This window comes from Eufriesea mexicana, unplaced genomic scaffold (assembly GCF_001483705.2).
Source record: "Eufriesea mexicana isolate 0111107269 unplaced genomic scaffold, ASM148370v2 scaffold14421, whole genome shotgun sequence".
Lineage (NCBI taxonomy): Eukaryota > Metazoa > Arthropoda > Insecta > Hymenoptera > Apidae > Eufriesea > Eufriesea mexicana.
In genome coordinates this window covers 110,985-135,533 of record NW_016921875.1, presented here as the reverse complement: position 1 = coordinate 135,533, position 24,549 = coordinate 110,985, and the positions used below count along the sequence as shown (strand labels likewise).

Below are 24,549 nucleotides of genomic sequence, written 5' to 3'. Positions count from 1 at the left end.
TCTTCCGATTTCCTCTTTCATCCACGCGTTCTATCGTTTGTCATCTTAGTGCGAAGTGAGGCTAAAAATGGTCCGATGAAACGAAGAATAATTTCGTCGCGTAAAGTAGAGTAGAATGGAAGATCGTTAGCGATGGTGAAGCAAAGTGAACGAAGCTTACCTTTTACTCGATCGGTCTCCCTCTTGATGTATACCTTCCCTATAGAACAGCAAGGATCGTCGAGAAGCTGACACCAAGTAGCAAGAGTGCTGCATGGAACCGTAGTATATATGGCCCATGGGGTCTCAGGGTTCAAGTCCTACCTCCCCCACTACACACGCCACTTGGCGAAAGTACTCCGCGATCGGTACTGTAATGTTCAACATCAGGCCCGTCTACATCAACTAGCGAACTGCAGAAGGACATGCATTTACCATGCACAGGATCGCGATGCACTGTGCATGATTGATAAACGAACTGTGAAGTCGAACGTGTATCAGAAGCGAAACGCTTGGAAACGTTCGAAATGGACGCAATTCGTCGACTTCGAATCCTGAGAAATGAAAGGGTTCGGTGGTTCGAAAATTTGAAAATTCCAGAATTTCGCAATATACAAAAGTGATCCAAAGGTAAATAACGTACAACTGTCAACGCTCGATATGTTTAATTGCTTAAGAACAAATTATTTTCTGAACAGGTGTATTACCGATGCGAGTAATCGTTGCATCGGTAAATGTTGCTAATAAGTTTCCCAATGTTACCTTGATAATGCACTTCTCTCGCGAAGTTTGTAAAATGGAATCGTAAAATGCGTTACGGACAATGCCGGTAATAAAAGCGTCACAGCTAATACGCTGACTTTGAAACGTGGAAACGGTTTACAACTTCTTACATGCCGCAAAGAAGTAATTACTAACGGGATAATAAAAGATCAAAACGAGCCCAGTATAATCTTTTCAAGTCGAGCATTTACCAACGAGCTGATTAATGACGTTCGTGCAGGTATTGGTAGCTACGAGCATCTTTTCTTGTTCGAGGCAACTGAGCATTTTTCTTTCGGCAATCCTGATAGTTAGAAATGGTACTTGGCAGTTGCTAGGGTCACGGAACGAGCTATAAATTGCACGTAAATTAAGACGTTTCGAGAGAACGAGTAAAAAATGATAGAAAAAATTACTAGGACCGAGATCGATCTTGAAACGCAGAGTCAGAGACAGATACGAATCTGGAACGGTGATTGTACATGCTCGAATGTCACAAAAGTTCGAATCAGTGTCTGACACGCCGCAGTGCAGTTGTCACGCGTCAATCATACAATCTCGAATTGCTCGCAAGTGCCATTTATCAGAAACGAAAAAATTAAAAGAGATTTGTCCGGTATCGGTTAAAAAATCGGTGAAAAAAATTCGAGTGACTAGCAAGATCAATGGTGAACGTTCGATGACGCACACCTTCGTTTACATCATGCTTAGAAGAAAAATGGAACGACATCCGTGAACGACGGTTACGCACGACGAAATTCGCGAGACAAGCAAATGTCTCTGGAGCTGCTCCATCTTCGCGTCGAGCAGATTGTTTATATACAAAACTGTGTGCGAGCTGTGCACACGAGACGAACGGATAAACCAACTCACTGACGCAAGAATCAACGACGTTGCTGTTACTAGGTTCGTCCAAAACGCGAGAATATCTCGGAATTGTCGTACTACTCGCGATTCGCGTTTTGCGAAACCGCGTTCCCGTTATATCGGTTTTGCATGTCGGTTATACTCGTTTCGTTCGCGACAGCCATGGCGAAATCTTGGCAACGATGGTAAAAGATCCGTGACAGAAGAACTTGGGCGAAGAATCGAATCGTGTGCAAAATTACGACAAACCTGGAACTCTGACGATTGATCCGTAAATAAATATAGATAGCTTTTCCGTACAAATTTCTTTATAATTAAACTCTAATTAATCGTGTACTTGATAATTCCACGGTACATTGCGATTATTAGCTACATCGTAGTATAAAATGGGAATGATGAATCGACTGGTACAAATAATTCTAATAAATGGTATACCTAAATGTACGAAGTGACTAATTGTTAAAATGCTTTAAGTTAAAGATATTATCGTAGGTATTGACTGTAGGAATACTTTTGATTTCGTTGAACAGAGTGCGGAAAATACGTGTTATAAACGCAGGTATGTCCCAGCAATTTGTGCGCTCAGAAATTGCCAGGCCCGGCCACTTATCCCAACGTCATTGTTCCGCACGACATAGTTTCGTGCAGGTATCTATTAGGAGACTTTACAACTCTTTTCAATCTACGGTCCCACGCTAGATACTCGGAACTATAATTATAAAACTAACCCTATGCTCTTCTATAATTATCAAAGACTATCGTAACTCTTTATACTTCAAATTTTCGAATACCACGATGTCGTCTCCTAACCTCTAAAACTAAAATACGGTCTCATCGGTCAGCTACGCGACACGAGATTCTAACATAGTAACTTATGAGGTACGATCTCTAAGAGGTTAACTAGCCGATGATTCGACGTGTCAAATCGACTCTATCGGGATGTAGCACATTCTTCTGAACAACAGTATCGGGAAATTCGGTAGCAGTACAATGAAGAGCAGCACCAGGGGCGACAGCAGCAGCAAAATACTGGCGTACACCACGAACCACCATACCGTCGATGTTCCAAGAACTGGATCCAACATCGTGAGTCCTAGTTGGCGAAAATGTCAGGCATGCAGAGATTCTGAAGCATCTGTGGTTCGCTGGGACAATTCGGTTCCACGAAGACAGGGCGTATTTGGAATCATGGTCGATCGATATTCCCCGACGTATGATCGATTAACTGAAGAATTCCTGAAAAACGAAAGCTATAAATCATAGATTCTCATGACGGGTGTCATCGTTTTATTCTATAACAATTTACAGTATTTTCCTTCTGTCACATTTATGTAAGAATACCTCAGAAATGTAAATGTTAAACCGTCTCTCTTCCGCATTTTCACAACTTGTAAAACGAACATTTAGAAAAGGAGTGTAAAGAAAAAAATTATAATCGACGTTTAGTGTATATTTGTTCTCGTTATACGAATAATAGTATGCGAATAATTCGATTGCCACGAACGTAACCAACAAAACGACCAATAAGTTCGATATATCGATTCGGATGATAACATTCCGATATTCGCTCAAAGCATTCTATAGTTTCGTGCACTGATTTCAAGGATAGACTGCTTTATCCATTGCATCGTAGCAACGACGAGTTTTTCAGGAAAGGTGAGCCACTCTTCCTTAGGATATACGGAACAATGAAAACCAGACTACACAACAAAACCACGGACGATAAAACAAATCGAACCGATCGAAATGGTTATTTTCCCACACCGTATACGCCGTGTCGAGAAATGGGATAATAAGATCCGTGGATAACTGCCGTGCGATCCAGTCAATTTACCGATTGCAGATTGCGCAACCGTCGATTCGTTTATAACTATTGTATAACTCCGCCAGAGTGAGATATACGTCGAATTTACTTCGCGATGTAAACGAAACATAGAGGGCGGAAGTATGCTCGATTAAGTATCGTAATATTTTCATCAGTCGTCGATTATACGGTTAGAAAACCTGTATGCAAATTATCCATTTTAAAAACTCTGGAGTCACGAGTAAAACGGTTTTTTAAGTAATCGTCGGTAACTTTCGAGTGTTTCAGGTTCGTATAGTTACAAAATACTAGAAGTACGCTGAATCCCAAAAATTTCATCCACGTTGAAGGAATACGCGCGTGTCGACACGCTCGTCCTTGTACAGCTAAGTACGTGAGCCTTGTGATAGAGAGACCGGTTAGACAAGCCCTGGCAACAGAGTCGCACAAAGTAAAAAAGCATCGAAAAGAGACAGGCGATGCGAGCATACTCGCACGATAAAAATCTGCGTCGATATCTAAAGGTAACGCGTATATACAAACGAGTTTGCTATCCTGAGACGCTAGCGCGCGCGATCGCACCGCGGAAAGTGAAATTTTCGCGATTGCGTAATGCTAGCATAATACTATTATCCGACGTAGATTGTAAGCCGCTTGGTTACGGAGTGTGCCGCCATTAACGAAGTTACGATTAACCTCATTGCGGTTCTTGAATCAAAAATCAAAACACCTCTAACACTGATTTTATACGAAAAATATTCCTACGACTTTTTCACCATTTTATATACGTTAATTTATTCTGCTCAAAATATTATTCTGTTCGATTTAACGAATTATTCGAAAGTTCTAAATCGAAACCTGCAAATCGATTCAAAGTGTTCGAGGTCTTTTACATTTGCGCAACATAATGTTGCAATCCATAGATATTTGCTACGTCAGCGAAATACAATTTGAATTTTTGCATGCTACCTGGGTATACTTAAATTCCATATCGTTTTTTAATTGTCATCGAAATAAAAACCCGCTGACGTTAATTCAAGTTCGTTTCTAGGTCAAAGGAACAGAGTGGATATAATTGGTGAAGGACTTCCAGATTTTCGATCCCTTCTCCGATATCGCCATGTCCTTGCCCAGTAAAAAGTCCTATGGTGTTCACGTATACACACGAAACACGGTTGCCCGATTACCTCGCGCCTTTAATGTTCGTCGAAGAACCTCGTGGAGCAGCAATGTGCATTATTCCGAGTGCAGCTGCGCAAATAAAAATATCGTCGATCGAATATTTGTGTTTGACCACCTTTGAAAACATTCGAATAGACTAAGGATCGAATATAAAAATAGAAATTAATCATTCTGAATTTTTTATTTGTCAAACGTCAAACGCTAACGATCATAAACTGTCAAATCGACGATCGTAAATAACCTCAAAATATACAGGAAGTCCAAAAACGAAGATATCTACCACGCTATCAAGAATATCAACAAAGATACAGAGACTATCCGTCGTTTCTTACCATTCCTCCACCCAGCACGATCTGCATCACAGAAAAATGTCGCCGATCAGCACAGCGAGTCCAACGAACGAAATTCCAGCCGGTGTACACCGTGTCACCACGAATCTGAATCACGATTTCCGTGAATGCGCGACAGATTGGTGCGGAGAATCGTTTCTCGTATGCGTTCAGTCGCTTTCCGCGGACTGAGAGCACACCAGACTCCCATGCTTCGATGTCCCGGGTACTTTCCCTTTCTTTCGGCGCTTTGAAACCGACGTACGAGTCTGTTGAGTCACCTGGTAACGCTTCGCCGGCATCGGATGGACATGATTACCACAATCCCACTGCTTGTGAAACGTGTGCACGCTGATCATCGTTATCCAACGCGATCACACACGATTCTCGATGGCATTGACGACTTCCAAGCTTCGGCCTCGCCTTCGACTCATGGACATCGAGGTAGAGAGGTTAGCTCGAAACGAATGAAAACATTACGTTGGATGAGAGTGACGAAAAGGAAATTTCTTATATACATATCGACTTCGTGAACAATATTCCATTTACGAAACAAACGTTTTATTACTTCTTGGTTATGGGTTACCATTTTGTAGTTTTTCAAACAGTAGCTAAACAACAATCAAATATTGTCGCATACACTGCACAGTCGTGCATATATACGCACAATCCAGTGTATAGTGTCAAATGCTTTCTGTTAATATCTCGGAAACTAATGCATAAATACCCGAAGCTGAAAGTTTACATTTCCCCCTCCATTCCAAATTTTATCTCGGTCGGTCACTGAGGCCATTCGGTACTTTGTGCAAATCGTACTATTTTTATCTATCAGTAATGAAACAAAGAAAATTAAAATGAACATGAAGGTCATATAAAATAATATGAGGTAATTTGACAAATTGTATGACTTAAAATGATTTTAGTATTGTATTTGAGTAACTACGTATTAATGTTTCGATTATACATTATTCGTCATACGAGGTTCAATGCTCTTGTATAAAAGAGACCTTTGAGCATTTGCTTTTTTTAAGAGTACTATAATCTGTGTTGTCTGAGAGGATGCACAGAAAATAATGGAGAGGGAATTTCATCGTGGAAAGGGAACGTTACGAATGGAGAAGGAAGTTGCCTAGCAACCAACGTTGCGAACATCACAGCGCTAACACTATGACGAATCTTCGACTTTGCTATTTGGTTTAGTGAAGGACACATGGGAGATCGAGTGTGAGCAGTGGAAAAAGGTTTGTAAGACATTTTATTGCGTATAGAATTTTTTTTAGTACATTTCTTATTTAGTTCCAAAGGTTACGGTATAATTGACAGATCAGGTAAGCAGATGTTTAATATTTTTAGTTGAATATAATTTGATAAACTTATTTGTGTACTGATTTCTTATTGATTTCGACAATTTTCAAATATATTGTTAAGAACAATATTTTGTACCTCTACATATAATCAGTGATCAACCTTCGTTTCCGAGATATTAGTGAAATTCCTTCGGTACTATCACATTGAATTTTGCTTATGCGTGTGCATCCATGACGTGTCGCTAGCAAAGGCGGGAGTCGTCCGGCGAGTTCGTACCAGTGCTGCCTCCCGAAAAGTAGATTGTTCATACTAAACACTGTTATGTATTCAACATAGCAATGCCGTAAAGTCAGTGATTTCACTGCTAATTTTTATGATGTAATAATTAATTGAAAATTTGTTTAAAATTTCAAAGCTTCACCGGGATGGAGATTAAGCACTCCCACGCCGAAATATTTAACCTAACCTAACTTAACCTAATCTTAAGCTAAAATTATTCAGTTTAATCGTAGATTAAGTTAGTTTAAGTTAGATTTTCTGCAGAGTGAGTGTAATTAAAACAAATTTTTGAGTAATTTGTACGATATGAAAATCGACAATACTATCATAATTCTTTCCGATCAATGAACAACAATGACTTTTGTAATCAGATATAAGGGACAGAGCTGCTACTGTCTGTGTTTACGACTGTATCATGAATGCATGCATATAATAGTACCAAAAGAATTTTGTTAATATCTTCGAAACTAAGGCCCACCACCAATTATATGTAGCGGAAAATGTTACTTAATATATTCCTTTTTGCAATATATGCCATACTCATAAATCTCAATGAAAAACCAATGTACTCAGTACATCGATAAGATTATCCATAATTAAAAAATTAATGATTTTTTGAAAAATAGAATATTTTCGCTTCCCTAATCGCTCGAGTAAATTTATAATTATGAATTTTGTAATAATAGAGGGAGTACCAGTTTATCTGCTTCTACCCCAAAGAAAACGAATGTCCCACTTCAGGATCATTGGCTAAAAGACTCAAATAGGCCAAGTGCCCAGTATGCTGCAAAAATGTTAAGCCACGAAAAACTGTTTTAAACGAGCATAAATAATCAGGTATGCATATGTCGAATATCTAAAGCTTTAAAGCGAAAACCATATTACATTCTTAAGATCAAAGAGAATGGTGGAAAATAATAATCTTCTTTTTTTCAGATTTTACGCGAATAGCCACTTGTCAAACTTCTGGTATTATTAATGTCTTCCTTGATTCTGTTTCGATGTTAAAGATTTTTAAAATTAGCAAAACTATGTCATTTAGTCTGTCAAATATGATACCGAGACTGCGTATACGTCTAGATATCACTGAAATGTCATTCTAGTATTTATTGTAATTATTTATAGCTATCCGGCTATTAAAAGTATCTGATATTTGTCGTTGTAGTGTATACACAGTCTCGGATCGATCATCAGGGAATATAACAAAAAGGTGAACTCATAAATAATTTTTTCAATTTGTAAAGCATCTCATATTGAGCTTCTGAAAAGGAATTCAATCATTTATAACGTTTTATAAATTTACTTTAAAACAGTATTCTCTCGCCATGCGAATAGTAAGGTATTATCGATATATCGTTGTTCGACTCAAAAAGGGTTAAATCCTTCTCCAACGCCTTTAAAAACAGATCGCTTACCTCGTTCATCACATCATAATCATCATTTTGTTTGGATGAATGTGATTCATCAACTGTTTTGTATAGTGTGTTATTAGGTAAGTCTAATAACAATTAATATGCAAAGTAAATCCACTCCTTCACAGATAGATTGTGTGTGGACTTTCGATTTTACTTCATCTTTAGTGTGGATGGTTTGCTGAATGCAATAACATAAATCCTAAAGTGAATAAGAAGATATGCATACATTTGTATATTCGACGAATTGTATAAATATGTATAACTTTGTACATGTATATGTATATTTAACATTTGTACATACTATTTATCTTTATATGCGTGTGTCTATATAATTATATATATATATATTTTATTATTGTAATTACAGCAATGAAAAGAAAAAATTGTTTGATATATATTAATCTTACATATGTATTTCAGTTCACTGCTAACTTCCTTATACTTATAATTAGATAAATCCTTACATAAGGAAATTCTTAAGTTAGTATAATAATGAGAATAATTTTAAAGATATCAGGTTTATAATACTAATGTGCTATTTTTGAGTTTAATTGCATGTCACAGTATTTTCATTTATTGCAGTAGAACTCTTAATTTTTCAATGTAATGGAAATTCGTAGTGTTTCTTCATTCGTCAATAATCATTAATAACAATTAACATATTACAATTTTTAAAACGTTAACTATGTATTGTTTATGGTTGCTATGGATGTTATAAATAAGTTACTAAGCAGCAAATCGACAACGTGGCCAAACGGAAAATCCATGCTTCCCCTTCATATTTACAATACTACTAGGACCAGGTCTTGTATCCATTTCTGCGAGAGCAATGTTACCTATTTGTACAATAATTTTCAATATTAGTGTATGAAACAATGAATGAATAAATATACGTAGTATATTCATAATTGAATAAATAATTTCTAATAATTCGTATTCTGCATGTAAAATAATTAATCAGTTTTTAAAATATAACTTACCTGATCTTTCAGTAGTTAGAATAATATATAAAGTCACTTGCCTCAGTCGCTTGCCGTGTACCATCGTACAAAAGAACACCCGTTATTTTTCCCCACTCCGTCGCAAGTTGCTTGAATCATGCAGGCTGACACATTGACGGCGAGAGCAGCGAGAAGGCAAGAGGGGTCTAGGCCGGCAAAATGTGAGGAGAAGGGGAAGTGTAGAGTCTCCGTCTGGCCACGCGATACGTCACTAGCGTCGGTTTATCAGTTGCTAGGCAACTCCCTACTCAATTCGTAAAGTTCCCTTCTCACTATATTCTCTCTCTACTACTTTCAGTGAATTCTCTTTTCTGTTTTTTTCCATTATTGTTTTGTAAACTTATCTGATTCTGTCCTTTGCAAATGCTTCATAAGGTCTGTTGCGTGATTCTAACTGTAATAGTACAAATTTATAAATAGATAAAAACAGAGCTTAAGAGTTCAACATATAAATCGGAACACTTGAAATTTTTTATTTTAAATTTGCATACCAATATTATCGAAGAACAATTATTAATTTTACAACTATTGTAATCTTCTTGCCTCATGTTACACATAATAAAATATTTTTTGCCTGTCCTGCATTTTCTTCAATGTGTAATTCCATCCATAATTCGACTCAGTGTTCACTTGTTTAAAAAGTCGACGAAAAACTGAACTGTTCACGATTAAATTCAGAGGTTCTCCTACATCAAATGTCCATTTGTTTATAAATTAATATATAATGCAGTGAAATGTCTATTCAAAACAATTTAAATAATCGATAATTTGAAATCGAAATACTAAATTTATCCATCACTACAGCTTCAAAATTGTTTATTGTTCTCAAATCGTTTCAATGTCCAGTCGTTAACTGTCGAGTAACTGATCACTCGTGACATACAAGCATAGCAATATTAGCCACAGTATCTATAGTATATAGAACCGTTTCAGGCTGAAACACAACCGACACACTAATGAACTGCGAAACCGTAACCGGAATCGATATTGACTAGAATTAGATTTTCCCACTCATAACATCAATAATTTCATTTTAGCTCTTCATAAATGTTACGAGAAACATAACCGATATTATAACCCTTTACGATCTATGATTTGACAACGCTGTATGGCACACTAGCGCCATGCTCTAAAGAAGAATCGAAGCTTTAATCTGTGGGCAACTTTATCGTTCGAGTGCGTGCTATTATATCGAAATATGGTTAACCATCGATTTATTATGTTATCATATGAAAGTACAAAGTCTGTATAGTTATTCTTCAATATAACAATTGATATAAAAATAATATATGAATTTTATATTTAAAAATAAGGAAACATAGTATTGTTCAATTCCTGAGTTAAATTTTATTTGTGTCTATCTTCCTCAGCGACTTGGGTATTCAACATTAAATCTATACCTAAGTCCTTGATTACTATATAAACCTATCAACCATGTTTCTTCCATACAATAATAAATTTAGTTGGAGATCATTCTTAGTAATAAAAATTGGTGGTCCTAAAAAGGACCGTTTTATTGTTTTGAAATGGATGAGAAGCAAGTTTATGCTTTTTTTTCGGTTTTCTTTGGTAGTAGAACTGCTTGGATATTTGGTAAAACACCACCTTGGGCTATGGTAACCCCAGATAAGAGTTTATTCAATTCTTCGTCATTCCTGATGGCAAGTTGTAAATGTCGTGGAATAATTCTTGTCTTCTTGTTGTCTCGAGCTGCATTACCAGCCAACTCCAAGACTTCAGCGGCCAGGTATTCCATAACAGCTGCCAAGTAAACTGGCGCGCCAGCACCAACGCGTTCTGCGTAGTTGCCTTTACGAAGCAGTCTATGGATTCTACCAACAGGAAATTGTAAGCCTGCTCTATTAGAACGGGACTTCGCCTTTCCCTTAATTTTTCCACCTTTTCCTCGTCCAGACATCTTTAAATGTAAAGATAATACACACGAAAGCGAAAAAGAACGTTGAACACCCTTTGACTGGCAAGCGGGAAATGATACGTTTACCTCCAGTGCAACGCCTTTATAGGCCTGAGAAGCAGCTAGGCCCGCACCAATCAGGAGCCGCATTACAATTCCCCTCTTCTGATTGGATCGCTGGTACTTTCGTTTGTACGCTTGGTAACTATAGCTCATATTTTTGTAATTAATAATAATATAAGATTTATGCAAATATAATAAAAAATATTCAGGGAACCGTAATACCCTAATTAAATACGTAATTGTATTATAAATATTCCAGAAGTCCAATACAAAGATTATATTATTTCAATTGTCAATTTGTATTTCGTGTTCATACTTATAAAATGATACATATATATAACCTTATAGATTAATTTTAATTTATATATATTAAATAGCATCATGCATTGTGATGTTTCATCTGTATGTTTGAAAACCCTTTGAGTAGCACATTGTCAATCAGACTTATATGTATGTAAAATATTAATGGATATAAAAGCCTTACATTTCTTATGAAATTTTCAAAAGGAATCTTGAAACGGTCATTGATATACATACATAGTTTGAATTAATAGTTACTAAAATATATTATGTGCTATCGAAAAGTACGTTTCAAATTTTTTATAAGAATTAAATTATTTTATATATATGATATAACCTCTAAAAGAATTATTTCAGAAAAATACAGCTATGAACAATGTATTTAATACTGCGTAATCATTTATAAGGCCATTAAAATCCAATGACGATATCGTTAAAGATAAAACATACGGGAAACAGAAAAAAGATTCTGTATGATAAGAAATATTTAATGTATAATTATTATGAATCATTTTATGAATGTCTTTCAAAACGTTTAATATATTGCAGGAATTTGTAATAAAATATATATTATAGTTACGTATAAATATATAGAAAATAATAAAGGACTATATTTATTAACCTAACTAGTATTGTATAATAATTCTGATATTGCACAATAAATTTATTGTACAAATAATACATGTATATGTTTTAACACATTTCTTCCTTCACTTTTAATCCTCTATTTATTTCTAGAACATTCATATTTTTATTTAACATTAAAAGTTTGCTTACATATAAACTGCATATAAATATTAGATCATTTTAAGCAATACAAAACAAATATTCAATTAATAAAGAAATATATATATTTCTGATGCGTTTTCAAGAAAGGAAAAATTAATTTAAAATTTTATACTTAAGAAAATCAGAAATATATTATTATGATCTCAATTATCACTTTTAAAAGAGATATATAATGGCTATATTATATTAGGAAATAAACGTTGATTTTAGTAAGTAAATGTAGATTTCAATGGAACAATGAAAAAATCTTTCATTAAAAAATATGATTCTGAAAATTTATTCATTTAATTTCTCATGTAACTTTTATAATCTTTGGTAGATTAGTTGAATATTTTGTTGTATGATATCACATTATAAAATTATTTATTCCTTATCAATTTTTCAGTTAAATTGGTGATTCATACTTGACTGCTTTTTCACATCATGTTTTATTTTAAGCTGATGACTGGCTAAAGAGATTCTAATCCTAATTATTCGTGTTCCGTGTTCTTTAATAATTTACAAATTAGATATATAACTCAATATGCATGAAATGAATAAAAAAAAATTGTTAACAAATGAATCAGTATATGTTGGTGACATAACGCATATTTTAAAAAATATATTATTGGGACTTTAGTCAACATGTTTGACCATGCTTGATATCTACACAAATGATGTACAATTATGTATAGTAGAGAAAACGTGTTATTTTCACACCTAGTTTAATCCTAAATCTTTTTTAAATTTTGAATCAGGTCGGAATTGGAGTAATAAAAGCGTACGAAAGTGAATGAAAAGAAACGTTTATACATAAATCAATAGGATATTACTTTAAAAATCCACACACAATTTATACTTTTCTACCTATTTATTACTTTCAAAATAAATTATATTGCAACTGTATTTAGAAAAATATTTTAAATGCTTCAGTTCTGAGAGAGTATAGACGAACACCCACCGAGTTTCAATTATGTTCTAGACATTTCTACGAGTAAGGTTAAGTCGACTTTTTGAGGTTAGCTGAAGCTACGAGAAAGTTCCAGGCACTGCTAGAATAACGTAAAAAACGGAAGTAGGGAAACGAAAAAAATATAACATTATCGCTGTAATATACAATAAATGTATTTAAGGCACTCTATAGTTAACGGTTTTCAACGAAATAGTATATTGCTTTGTATTGACAGAAAGAATTCATACGTTTGAAAATATTGTTGGCCCTGATAAGGGCCGTTTGTGTTTATGAATGCAGCAATATAGCGGCACCAATTAACCACCAAAACCGTAGAGGGTTCTGCCTTGGCGTTTCAAAGCGTAAACGACGTCCATTGCCGTTACGGTCTTCCTTTTAGCGTGCTCGGTGTACGTAACAGCATCACGGATAACGTTTTCCAGGAAAACTTTTAGTACACCACGAGTTTCTTCGTAGATCAGACCAGAAATACGCTTCACACCACCACGACGAGCAAGACGACGGATAGCTGGTTTCGTGATACCTTGGATATTATCACGCAAAACCTTCCTGTGACGCTTGGCTCCTCCCTTTCCCAATCCTTTTCCTCCCTTTCCACGGCCAGTCATGATGTAAAATTAACTTGAAGATACGTACTACTCGAATAGCAACGATCGAATGTTTGCCTGCAGACCCTTACGGCCCCCTTTTAAGCTTACTCCAGAACTGCTCCCACCGCCCGACCAGCAGCCAATCAGAGACGACCGAGCGGGAGCTGCAGCATATAAAAAGGGGTCATCAGCAGCCGCTCAACGCATTTCACATTGTGAGTTTAGAGAAGACGCTTCGTTATAATTTCTCAACGCATTTTATATCGAGGAGGAGATAATGGCTCGTACTAAGCAAACCGCTCGTAAATCAACTGGTGGAAAGGCTCCACGTAAGCAGTTGGCTACCAAGGCTGCTCGCAAGAGTGCCCCGGCTACTGGTGGAGTGAAGAAGCCTCATCGCTACAGGCCTGGAACTGTCGCTCTTCGTGAAATTCGACGATACCAGAAGAGCACGGAACTTCTCATCAGAAAATTGCCTTTCCAACGACTCGTTCGTGAAATTGCGCAAGATTTCAAGACCGACCTGAGATTCCAAAGTTCAGCTGTCATGGCCCTGCAAGAAGCTAGCGAAGCGTATCTCGTTGGTCTTTTCGAAGATACCAACTTGTGCGCTATTCACGCTAAGCGTGTGACAATCATGCCAAAAGATATTCAATTGGCTCGCCGTATTCGTGGAGAGAGAGCTTAAATTACTCAGGCTACATTTATAACAATCGGCCCTTTTTAGGGCCAAAATTTTATTCAATGTAGTGACTCATGGTTTTTTCAACTATAACCCTTCCATAACAAGTCCTTATTGATTCAGAACCTTTTCTGTTGTAAAATTTGTCTAATTTGTATTTGTATCAATAACAGATCGTAACGAACTTTTTCAGTAAAAATATATTTCAGAAATTCAAATTGTAGGGGAAAGAAAACCGTTATTGCTGGACTAACCTGGTGGTTCTGTTTTTCTACAGAGAACCGACATCTGCGTCGAACATCTGTCCCACGCTTCTTTGTGTGGGGAACCCTACTCCCCTCATTGAATTTCAGGCAGTCCCTTCTATCTATCCCTGTCCCAATATCTTTGAAAGCAGACTGGTTAAATTTCGAATTGTATAACGCATATAATTTTCAATGTAATGAAATAACGAAGGTTAGAAAGAATTAAATATCACGTTCATTGAAGTATTATACAACTTAGAAATTCAACCATTCTGAAAAAATTTATGGTCTTTGAAAGTATCATTTGTGCCGTTATTATTTATGGAATTTAATTTTTTCAGTACTTGCAATTACTTGAGCCTTCGCATGTAGCCCACTTTAATTAATTGTGAAAGTAGATTTTTATGCAGATTGTGCCATATTAGCTAGGTTTCATATACTGGAAGAATCCAGAACCTTTTCCACCCTATGTACCTAAGGATTTTTTATTCTTTCGGTTTTAAAAGATTGAAAAATTTAGCAATGCAGTATTATATTTCTCCTACCAGCACTAAAATTAATAGTAATAATAATTAATAGTAAAATAGTTATTACTGTAAATATACTGAAGTTTTGAGTAGCTTTACATTTATATAAAAATTTGTAGAAAAAAGTATTGTATGCCTCTACACATTTTAAGACTGATACTTAACCTAGAAATACTTCGTAATGTATGAGAAAGCTAGATATGAAGACTGCATTAGATTTCGTATGAATTACGATAGAACGATAAATAATTAAGATAAATGTTTTTTAACATTAACGAGCAGCCAATGGTAAAAATAGTATGTAGGTAAGCAAATCGCAAACCATGACCAGAGCCATATGAAAATATACATATGTACGTAATCCGTTAACACTTTTTGCTCTATATATGTGAACAAAATCTGTTTTTTGTTCCAAATTTCTATAAATTATATTTTATGTTTTCTATTTTTCTATATACAAATTAAATTGTCAATTAAACCACGCCATTTTCCCTTATATGTAACCAATAATGTTAAGTGTAATATACATGGACTTCTTGATGATCTAATTTACAACCTGAATAATCGTGATCTTTACTGACGGAGAGTTTATAAAGCTATTACAGAGATCTCAATCCTTTGCCATGTATTAACTCATACTGAATACCCTTTTTATATTTAAAATATATACAAATGTGTACGATATTTACTAGTACTTTCTTCCGACTATTCATGATTTAATATTACTAGGTTTGTAATATAGATGTAAATAGATGTAGTATAATATGGAATGTAGAATGGGGATATTTAAAATTGTGTTGAATTATGAATTAAGGTGAACTAAGAAATTCCTTCATTGTAAAATATTTTGTGGCCCTAAAAAGGGCCAATTTGTCTCGATGTTGTTTGGTATGATTATGCTTTCTTCTCAGTTTTCTTTGGCAATAGGACTGCTTGAATATTTGGTAGAACACCGCCTTGTGCTATGGTTACGCCCGAAAGTAGTTTATTCAATTCTTCGTCATTACGTATAGCAAGTTGAAGGTGACGAGGGATAATTCTGGTCTTTTTATTATCTCTTGCAGCATTTCCCGCCAATTCTAACACTTCAGCCGCCAAATATTCCATGACGGCTGCCAGATATACTGGTGCTCCGGCACCAACACGTTCAGCGTAATTTCCTTTACGAAGTAGTCTATGAATACGACCAACAGGGAACTGCAAGCCAGCTCGATTAGAGCGAGACTTCGCCTTTCCCTTAGCTTTTCCACCTTTGCCACGACCAGACATGGTTCACGTTAACTAAAGTGTAAGTACTACAAATGCACTCCAACAGACTCGATCGAAATGTGCGCTGTCCACGGCGAGGCAATCCTTATAAGCCACCCGTCACGAGCACGAGCGGACCAATGGTGTGCAAGCTCGCACGCCATTGGTGCGCTGTTACTGCTACGTTTCAAGCTATATAAGGCGCCTGCACAGTCAACCGACATTCAGTCTTCGAGTCTTACAACCGTAGAGTGTACCTCAAGTATCACGAACCAGTTGCGAAGATGCCACCTAAAGCAAGCGGAAAAGCTGTGAAGAAAGCTGGAAAAGCTCAGAAGAACATCAGCAAATCTGATAAGAAGAAGAAGAGGAGGAGGAAGGAAAGCTATGCAATCTACATCTACAAAGTGCTGAAGCAGGTCCACCCTGATACTGGAATTTCCAGTAAAGCCATGAGCATCATGAACAGTTTTGTAAATGATGTTTTTGAGCGAATTGCTGCTGAAGCATCACGATTGGCTCATTATAACAAGAGATCCACCATTACATCCCGGGAAATCCAAACTGCCGTCAGACTGCTGTTGCCTGGTGAATTGGCAAAACACGCTGTCTCTGAGGGTACTAAAGCTGTCACCAAGTATACCAGTTCAAAGTAAACGCATCAGCGTACAGAAACGGCCCTTCTAAGGGCCAACAAAAATTTAACAACGTTAAACAATCTTGGTTATAACTATATTATATTCACGTTTATTATACTACTACCCAAATTATATCCCAATCATTTCTACCTATGTTCAACTATATTCCAATTTCCTATAATCATGGACTTCATAAAATTGTGAAAATCAAGTTCTTGAAATATTCCAGTTCTAAATTATATTAAGAGAAGATTATATTTGTAGGATTTCCTTACTAAATATCATGAAAACTCAAAACTTGTAGGAAAGACGAAGCCATTTTTCTAATTGTTTTCCGCGGTGTTTTGCCGACTATTGACTTGCGCAGTCCGTATCCGAGGAACATTCAATGTGACGATCAATGATGTAGATTCGCTAAGCATTTTAATTTTTCATTTGGGCAAATAGATAGCGACTATTTCACAAAGCTCTTAAGCATTACTAAAGAAATGAAAATTTTGAAATCTATCATGGCTCGCATAAGTTTAAAATTTATATAAGTATTATAACCTAATTTTATCACAATGCAGAATTGCAGGTTAGAACTTACACGTTACAATAATACTAGCTCGCAGTTTGCATATTATTTTGTTAAAATAAAATTATATTAATTTTGTTAGGATAATGTCACGTTACAATAAAAACATCAAACTAAATCACTATTTTCACTGTAATTAAATTTTCATACAAAAATAAATTGTAATCTTATTATAATTTATAGAAAATGCCATGTATTTACGTTAAATATGTCTAGAATGCTTCTTGATTAATAAACAAATTAATATTTATTTTAAAATCATCATTGATGAATCATTACAGTAATACCTTCCGTATAGATGGAGTAACTGTCCCTTGCAAACGTGGAATTTGATTGGTGGACGAGAAGAAAGATTATTTGTGAACAAGATAGCAGCAACAAAGGAATCAATGAATAAAATACATTAGAAAATTCTAAAATGAATTTAGTTTTATTTTCGTTGTACGTAAGTACTGTTTATAGCTTAAACTTTAGCAACTAAAGTAAAAATTTCTTACGCCAGATGTCAGAACCTACGCCCTGTAGCGTGCCCTCCATACTTAAATTTTTTGATGAACGAAGAAATTGGTATGTGGAGAAATAACGCACAAATAATAAAGAATAGTAACTTAGAAATATTTAGGCATTATCATTTCTTTTATTTTATAATAAATCAATACTTGCTTTAGGACTACACTATCCTTTTTCGAAACAAAATATAGATGGTTCTTCTATAAACCTGACAAGCGAATCAATGATGACGTGTCCTGTAGTTTGTACAACTACCTCAAGTTGCGACTCTGATCGTAAACTTGCTTATCATGTTTTATAAACTGAATGCTTATGAAAAACCTTTACCCTCATCCTAAGTTAATTAGTACAGTAGAGTTTATAGTTAATTTGTAGATTAAAATATAAATATATAGATAATCAAAATGCTTCGACAGCTTCGTTCAATAATACATAAAATAGGAAGTTTGAAACAAAGATTATCTAAGTATAAGATAAGTAACTACAAAATAGCATTCGCTTTTTTATTGATTTTTCAAGAGACGAACAGTAACTTAGCATATTTGAAAGAATTTTTCGATTGTTATACTCTGTAAAAAGAACTGAGTATAGTTTTCTATGACAGAGCTAGAGACAAAATTTATCCAATCTCATGTCAGATAAATATGATAATATATGATAAAATATGATAACACACATTAAATAGTGTTATATATGTTGGGCCTTTTTTATGGAAAAAATGGAAAAAACATATGACACACGATGAATACAGTATTTAATGTTCGCACTATTTCAGAAGAAAAAAATTATATGTCGTATAAGACTGCTATTTTTATCATATTGATTTATGATTAAATTTCCGAAATGAAACTTATTTTTGTTGAAAATAAGTAAGGTACAAAATAAATGATTTTGTGAAAATATTTTTAAGACAGTATTTTCATTTCTCATTTTGAAACTTAGTTTCCTCGTACATGCTATCACTATCTCCATCAGAAAAAGAACAGCAGACAGAAACCCTTGAATAACTGCAAATGTCATGAATTCGCCTCTGAGAATACTGAGCATATGAAAAATGCAATAAAAATCCATTCTAGATACATAAACCGAATATTTCACACATCCATGGGAATTGATATTAATCCAACGATAGAACATTCGTGGTTCACGTTATACATCACTAAGCGATCGAATATCAAGCAAGTTTTTCAAGTATCCGTTGCATGTAGGACGAAAACGATTGAACGTAAATTAGCAGCAGTCCTTTTTCTAAAATTTTTCATATAGTCATTATGCCAATTTTCGTCTAAATGTTTAGATTTTTAAGTTTTTCTACACGATGTTCTATCGCACCGAAAAGACGGACCTCGTTGAACGGCGCGATATTTAGCTTAAACGGGCGAATATAGATGAAAATCGATAACCAAATAAAACTACAAACACGCAGCTATATTTTCGCATATCAGTTACTTGTCAACGTACTCGTAATTTAGAAAAATAAAGCTTAAAAGTAAAGGTATATTTACCGCTTCTTCGCTGTCATGGAATCGCGGCATCCGACATATTGGGTGAGACTCTCTCCATGGTCCGCGCTCAAGAAAGAACACCGCTCTCACCGAAGCTAACTACCATTAAGCAAGAGGATCATTGTTGGTCTAGCTACCTCGAGGCACTTTGTATAAACTTCTTATCCGTTGTTGTTGAGTAATACCACAAAAATGGAAGACAAAGCGAACGCTAGTAGTACTGCAGTGGAGACTGCAGAAAATCCTGCTACACCGGCGAAGAAACCATCGAAAAGCAAGTCAAAATCGCAGCGTGAGAAAGCATCCCATCCACCAACATCGGAAATGGTTAACGCTGCTATTAAGGAATTGAAGGATCGGAAAGGCTCGTCCCTGCAAGCTATAAAAAAATACATCGCCACCACGTATAAAGTTGACGGGGAAAAATTCGCCCCGTTCATTAAGCGGTATTTGAAGACCGCTGTGACATCCGGCACTGTCGTCCAAACTAAAGGCAAGGGGGCATCTGGATCTTTCAAGCTCTCTAGTGGAAAGACTGAGACTTCCAAGGTGAAAAAGGTACCGCATCCAGCGAAAAAATCTACGCCGAAGAAGACACAGTGGGTAGAGAAGAAGACAGTTTCGAAGAAAACTGCCCCAGCTAAGAAACCAGCAACACCGAAGAAAGCTGCCGCCGAAAAGAAACCGGCACCAGTGAAGAAGAGCCCGTCCAAGGCAGCTGTTGCAAAACCTAAAGTTGCTACTGAAGCCAAAAGCATGTCGAAAACTAAAAAGACCGCCAAAGCACCAGCAGCCAAAACCAAGACTCCTAAACCCAAGAAAGCTGCGACACCAAAGACGCAGAAGGCTTCAGCAAAAAAATAATTATTTTTCAACAAGATCTCTTTCCTATTCATCATAAACTCGTCACAAACAAATCAATCATTACGAAATATTTAATACGTAATAATTTTATTTTAGCTCGATATGTAAGTTAGATAATATAGAAAGGTAGGCTATGAAATTAATTATATTAATGTATATTATATGTCGATTCATAAAGTACAAAAATATTTTTAATGATAAAACGTGCATTTTATCTCTGCACATGTTATAATAATTATTTACAAATTACATTTAGACACCACCTTTGATGAGAAAGAAAGAAAAAAGCAGTGAGTTTCAAGCTATTGTGTTTGCAACCGTGCTGCATCGTTGAGCGTGGTGCTAGGGAATCTAACGGGGAAATGCTGCATAACCGTATACCTCTAGCCTATACTACCCACCAGTTCCCGCCAAAACGTGGATGTGTAGGAACATGTATTCACTGTGCGCACACATATAAACTTAGAACGTACCAAATTTTTTATGAAAACTGACATGAAATCTTCTGTATTAAATTCATAGGTATAGCTCAATTGATATTAAATGCATAATCGTTGCAGCAGAAAGTGTTAGGCTTTGTGTTCATGAATAAATTTTAATAACAAATATTTTTAAAACTTTTTAACAGCGATAAATATATTTTCAATGATAGCTTTTGTATGTGAGTGTTGCTCACTTATTGTTATATATATGACTTTTATTGATTATGCAAAAAGAAAGGAGCTCGATTTTGTACATTATTGAGACAAGTACGAGTATAGCAAATCAAGGAAATGTAACGGCACTCTTAAGAACATATCCTATTTTCCAGATGTTAATATAAGCTATAATTCACCGAATAATAATATCGATTAATGTTTTAGGGCGATGAGTCACTTAGGGACAATATGTTCTACATTCTGATTTAGGGTTGCGCGCAATAAAGAAATGACGTTTCAACGATTAACGGTTTTTCGTATATAGGTAGAAAGTCAGGTAGGAAATACTAATTATTATTTCTACGAATGAGAAAATAAGAAACAGTAATACTATTTTATATATCATAGCAATTTGTATTTTTATGTATTATATAAAATATATTTCAAATACTTATGTCTATATTACAATTAATTTATTTATTTCAGCACTTGAAATATGATTTCTTTATTTGTAACTAATTTTGCAACCTCGCTGTTTATGATCTATACTACATGCTGTTTTGAGAACAGAATTGGAAACATTGGACAATTTAGGTTTGCTCGCTTCATATTGCTAATTGAGACGTATATTCATTCCATTATATTTTAATAAGATATTTCAATAATCAAAAAATTCTCGTATTTCCTATAGATAAATATTTATTATTAGTATAGGAATATTAAATTTGTATTTATTTTACAAATGACTAATGTTATTTTTTGTAAAAAATACAAATATATTTTACATCAAATAGTTTATAATTTTGTAATCAATAAGTGTAATAAAGGTTAATAATATCTTTTATTTTCATTGGTCGTAAAATACGTGAATGCATCCTGGGCATCATAGTGTGAATAACGAATACCATCCTATAGCCAGAACCAAGAGCTCGCATGTGATTGGTGAACGAAGATACTCTCTTCCGTTATATAATGAAACCGCTGGTATGGTACAAAACACATTTAGTGCATTTGCTGTCCGACATTCGTGAGGTTCAGAAGTGCATTGTATATTGAATATAAAGTGTTTGCCCTTTTATTATTTCAGTAACGCCTGATTCCTTTCTTTTTTCTCCTCTTTCGCTTGGGTGGGGACTGTGCAGTCACCGAGAAGCCTCTTTTAACGTACATCTATCTTATTGGATAGGATTTGTTCTTCCTACGCAGACAATATACTGCAATGATTGGTGAATAAAATATAGGAAAAAACTTGTTAAATCTATTGAGTTACTGTAAAGCTTTATGCTTTAGCCTGAACAGCTGTTTTAAAGGTTTTATTTTATATGGAATAAAAGATAGGTTAGGTTATTACTTAAATTTCTCATTAATGGATTCAGGTAACAATTTGTATGATCGATAAATGTTTGTGTTTTGATTGAGTTAAATTATAAAAAGGTTTTTGATTTTATTAAAGATATACCTCACATATTTCATAGCTATAATGGCTCTACACGTGATGTGTAAATAATTATTTTTAATTTTTTCTTCAGGATGCTGATCTAGGCTAAAAAGGGGTAAAGGGCTCTGCGAGATGACTGATTTTATGATTTCTATGTTATATGGTAGGAGCCAAAAATTATGAAACTTTTGTTGAATATTCTTTCTATTCTATCTGAATATTATAATCTCATAAAATAAGAAAATTGGAAATTGTATAAAATTTAGAAGGTAAGTATATTATTTTTTAACTGCTGAGTAAATTGATAGGTTTATAGCTATCCGATCTAGTTTTACATTTAGCCATACCTTTTTATTGAAACGATGACACTTTCTTAGGATAAATTTGCGACAAATGAAAATATGGAATATATAAAAGAATGAAGCTTGAACGAAATATGCATCGAATTTTCAGTATGACTTTCGTATACAAATTTTGTGTTGGTGAATAGGTTACCAAGCTTGATAATTACAGCTATTCATATATTATTGCCGGCGAGAACGGAATGCTGGACGAAGAAAACACTCGATTCCTATTCTTCTTTTCTCACTTCAACTCAACTTGCATCCCCACTGCTATTCGCCCCATACATTCTATGCTATCCGGATCGGGTACAGTTGAAATGGCTACCCTTCTCTCTAGCCAACCGTTGGGTTTGTCCGTTGCTGTTTGTTAACATAACCATAGTTCACAGACAAAAATATCTGTAACAGAAAAATAGTGATTGCTGGAAGCTTCGACTTCCTTCTGATTTTATGTAGATAACCTATAACCTCGATACTGGTTTCATAAATAAAAAACTTCACTTTTTTGACCTCTTTATGTCCTTCTGTGCTTTCCATTATGAATACTGTTATATTTCCAATTTCGCCGTAACCCACAAGACAATTCACTATTGACATTTTTTATCCAATTTCTAAAACAAAAACAAAGCTATGATTCCTTGTATTGGCACTTGTTATTTAAACAATTGAATTTTACTAATGACTGAATATAACCAATATTGCTCAATTTCTTATAGAAAATATATTTTATGCTCTTAACTTTGTTATACGATACTCACAGTTAGATAAACGAGTCATGGCATATCGTTGATTATCAGTATTTCATCTGATTCATAAAATGCAAACAAAAGTGTTTCGACTATATTGCGTTTGTTTGGTAAGAATATTACTATTTCAGATAACCTACAAAAATGAATTTGTAAAATTACGTTAGCATCCATTGGAATTTCAACTTGATATACAACATTTGAGATTTTAAAAACACTGTTTTGATAAAATACAAATCCCACATCATTGGAAAAGAATTCTTCTACAATCAAAGATAAAAGATTCCTTCTTTTTGGCTTTCACACAGTTACTACTTTCCACGTCCTGTTCGACGAAAATGGAAATTTCTATTATTCCCAATACAAGGTTACGTTCTGCAAGTGTCCATATGAACGAAGTTAGACAATTTTAATTTTAGGTTGAAAATTAATACAAATATTATTTTCAAGAAACTGCTCTAGGTACCCTGTAATAAAAATTTAATAAAATAAAGGAGAAAACTTACGAATACGCACCTGATTTCTATCTCAATAAACCGACTTTCACCTAAAGTTTAAACTGCAACGTTGTACACATCCTTAACTGCGTAAAACTTTCTTATTTAATTATTATTTAAGCTGCCTTTGAGAAACGTCGAAGCAATTTTATTGCAACTGAATAAAATCTCAAATATTATTAACACAAATGGCTTTTTTGTGGATCACGAAATTTCTCAAAATGAAGTAATACTTTCATCAACGTGGCTCAAATTTTTTCTAACCGTAATACTTTATATAACACACTCCGTAAAAATTGTTTCGTTAAATAAGAGCGTATGCAGTATTAATGCTATTCAAAATTTTACTAGTTTAACTTTTACATCTGGACAGGAGTAGAAAGTTGTTAGGTAGAGGGGAAAAATTTAATAAGGGGGAACCAGGCAGGGTCTGGTTTCCTACACAAAGAAGCAAGGAGCAGATGTTGCTTCTCTGTGGGAAGCACTATACGCGTACCCTAAAGTAATAACGGTCGGTTATTTCGAAGGGATTTTGAACATATTTCTAACGGAAGA

The 24,549-nt window shown here is 34.8% G+C and overlaps 7 protein-coding genes and 4 long non-coding RNA genes across 11 annotated transcripts in view; 5 read left to right on the top strand and 6 right to left on the bottom strand.

Moving 5' to 3' along the window:
- Positions 1-294, bottom strand: part of LOC108553949 (uncharacterized) — a 2,118-nt gene extending 1,824 nt beyond the window's left edge. The window contains exon 1 of the mRNA XM_017909051.1: positions 161-294. The gene's annotated coding sequence lies outside the window, so the exon portion shown is untranslated. The remainder of the gene's footprint in view (positions 1-160) is intronic.
- Positions 295-1,156: 862 nt separating this feature from the next.
- On the bottom strand, positions 1,157-5,444 carry LOC108553966 (uncharacterized). Its single transcript, XR_001890672.1, has 2 exons — positions 4,927-5,444; positions 1,157-2,844 (listed from the first exon to the last, which is right to left on the bottom strand). It is a non-coding gene; the product is annotated as an uncharacterized LOC108553966 (long non-coding RNA).
- A 417-nt stretch (positions 5,445-5,861) lies between these two features.
- On the top strand, positions 5,862-8,034 carry LOC108553967 (uncharacterized). Its single transcript, XR_001890673.1, has 3 exons — positions 5,862-6,164; positions 7,197-7,347; positions 7,447-8,034. It is a non-coding gene; the product is annotated as an uncharacterized LOC108553967 (long non-coding RNA).
- Positions 8,035-10,400: 2,366 nt separating this feature from the next.
- On the bottom strand, positions 10,401-10,900 carry LOC108553947 (histone H2A). The gene has a single exon (XM_017909049.1). The coding sequence runs from the start codon at positions 10,842-10,844 to the stop codon at positions 10,470-10,472; it is 375 nt and encodes a 124-aa protein (XP_017764538.1). The 5' UTR covers positions 10,845-10,900; the 3' UTR covers positions 10,401-10,469.
- Positions 10,901-13,058: 2,158 nt separating this feature from the next.
- Positions 13,059-13,591, bottom strand: LOC108553958 (histone H4). The gene has a single exon (XM_017909060.1). It carries the CDS (start codon positions 13,551-13,553, stop codon positions 13,242-13,244), a length of 312 nt encoding a protein of 103 aa, XP_017764549.1. The 5' UTR covers positions 13,554-13,591; the 3' UTR covers positions 13,059-13,241.
- A 164-nt stretch (positions 13,592-13,755) lies between these two features.
- On the top strand, positions 13,756-14,311 carry LOC108553954 (histone H3). Its single transcript, XM_017909056.1, has one exon. It carries the CDS (start codon positions 13,813-13,815, stop codon positions 14,221-14,223), a length of 411 nt encoding a protein of 136 aa, XP_017764545.1. The 5' UTR covers positions 13,756-13,812; the 3' UTR covers positions 14,224-14,311.
- A 1,567-nt stretch (positions 14,312-15,878) lies between these two features.
- Positions 15,879-16,258, bottom strand: LOC108553956 (histone H2A). The gene has a single exon (XM_017909058.1). It carries the CDS (start codon positions 16,256-16,258, stop codon positions 15,884-15,886), a length of 375 nt encoding a protein of 124 aa, XP_017764547.1. The 3' UTR covers positions 15,879-15,883.
- A 220-nt stretch (positions 16,259-16,478) lies between these two features.
- On the top strand, positions 16,479-17,386 carry LOC108553957 (histone H2B). Its single transcript, XM_017909059.1, has one exon. The coding sequence runs from the start codon at positions 16,522-16,524 to the stop codon at positions 16,891-16,893; it is 372 nt and encodes a 123-aa protein (XP_017764548.1). The 5' UTR covers positions 16,479-16,521; the 3' UTR covers positions 16,894-17,386.
- A 2,203-nt stretch (positions 17,387-19,589) lies between these two features.
- Positions 19,590-20,339, top strand: LOC108553953 (histone H1). Its single transcript, XM_017909054.1, has one exon. The coding sequence runs from the start codon at positions 19,660-19,662 to the stop codon at positions 20,329-20,331; it is 672 nt and encodes a 223-aa protein (XP_017764543.1). The 5' UTR covers positions 19,590-19,659; the 3' UTR covers positions 20,332-20,339.
- Positions 20,340-21,981: 1,642 nt separating this feature from the next.
- Positions 21,982-22,865, top strand: LOC108553961 (uncharacterized). The gene is made up of 3 exons (XR_001890671.1): positions 21,982-22,195; positions 22,499-22,676; positions 22,785-22,865. It is a non-coding gene; the product is annotated as an uncharacterized LOC108553961 (long non-coding RNA).
- Positions 22,866-23,069: 204 nt separating this feature from the next.
- Positions 23,070-23,590, bottom strand: LOC108553960 (uncharacterized). Its single transcript, XR_001890670.1, has 3 exons — positions 23,510-23,590; positions 23,262-23,362; positions 23,070-23,150 (listed from the first exon to the last, which is right to left on the bottom strand). It is a non-coding gene; the product is annotated as an uncharacterized LOC108553960 (long non-coding RNA).
- Between the last annotated feature and the right edge of the window lie 959 nt (positions 23,591-24,549).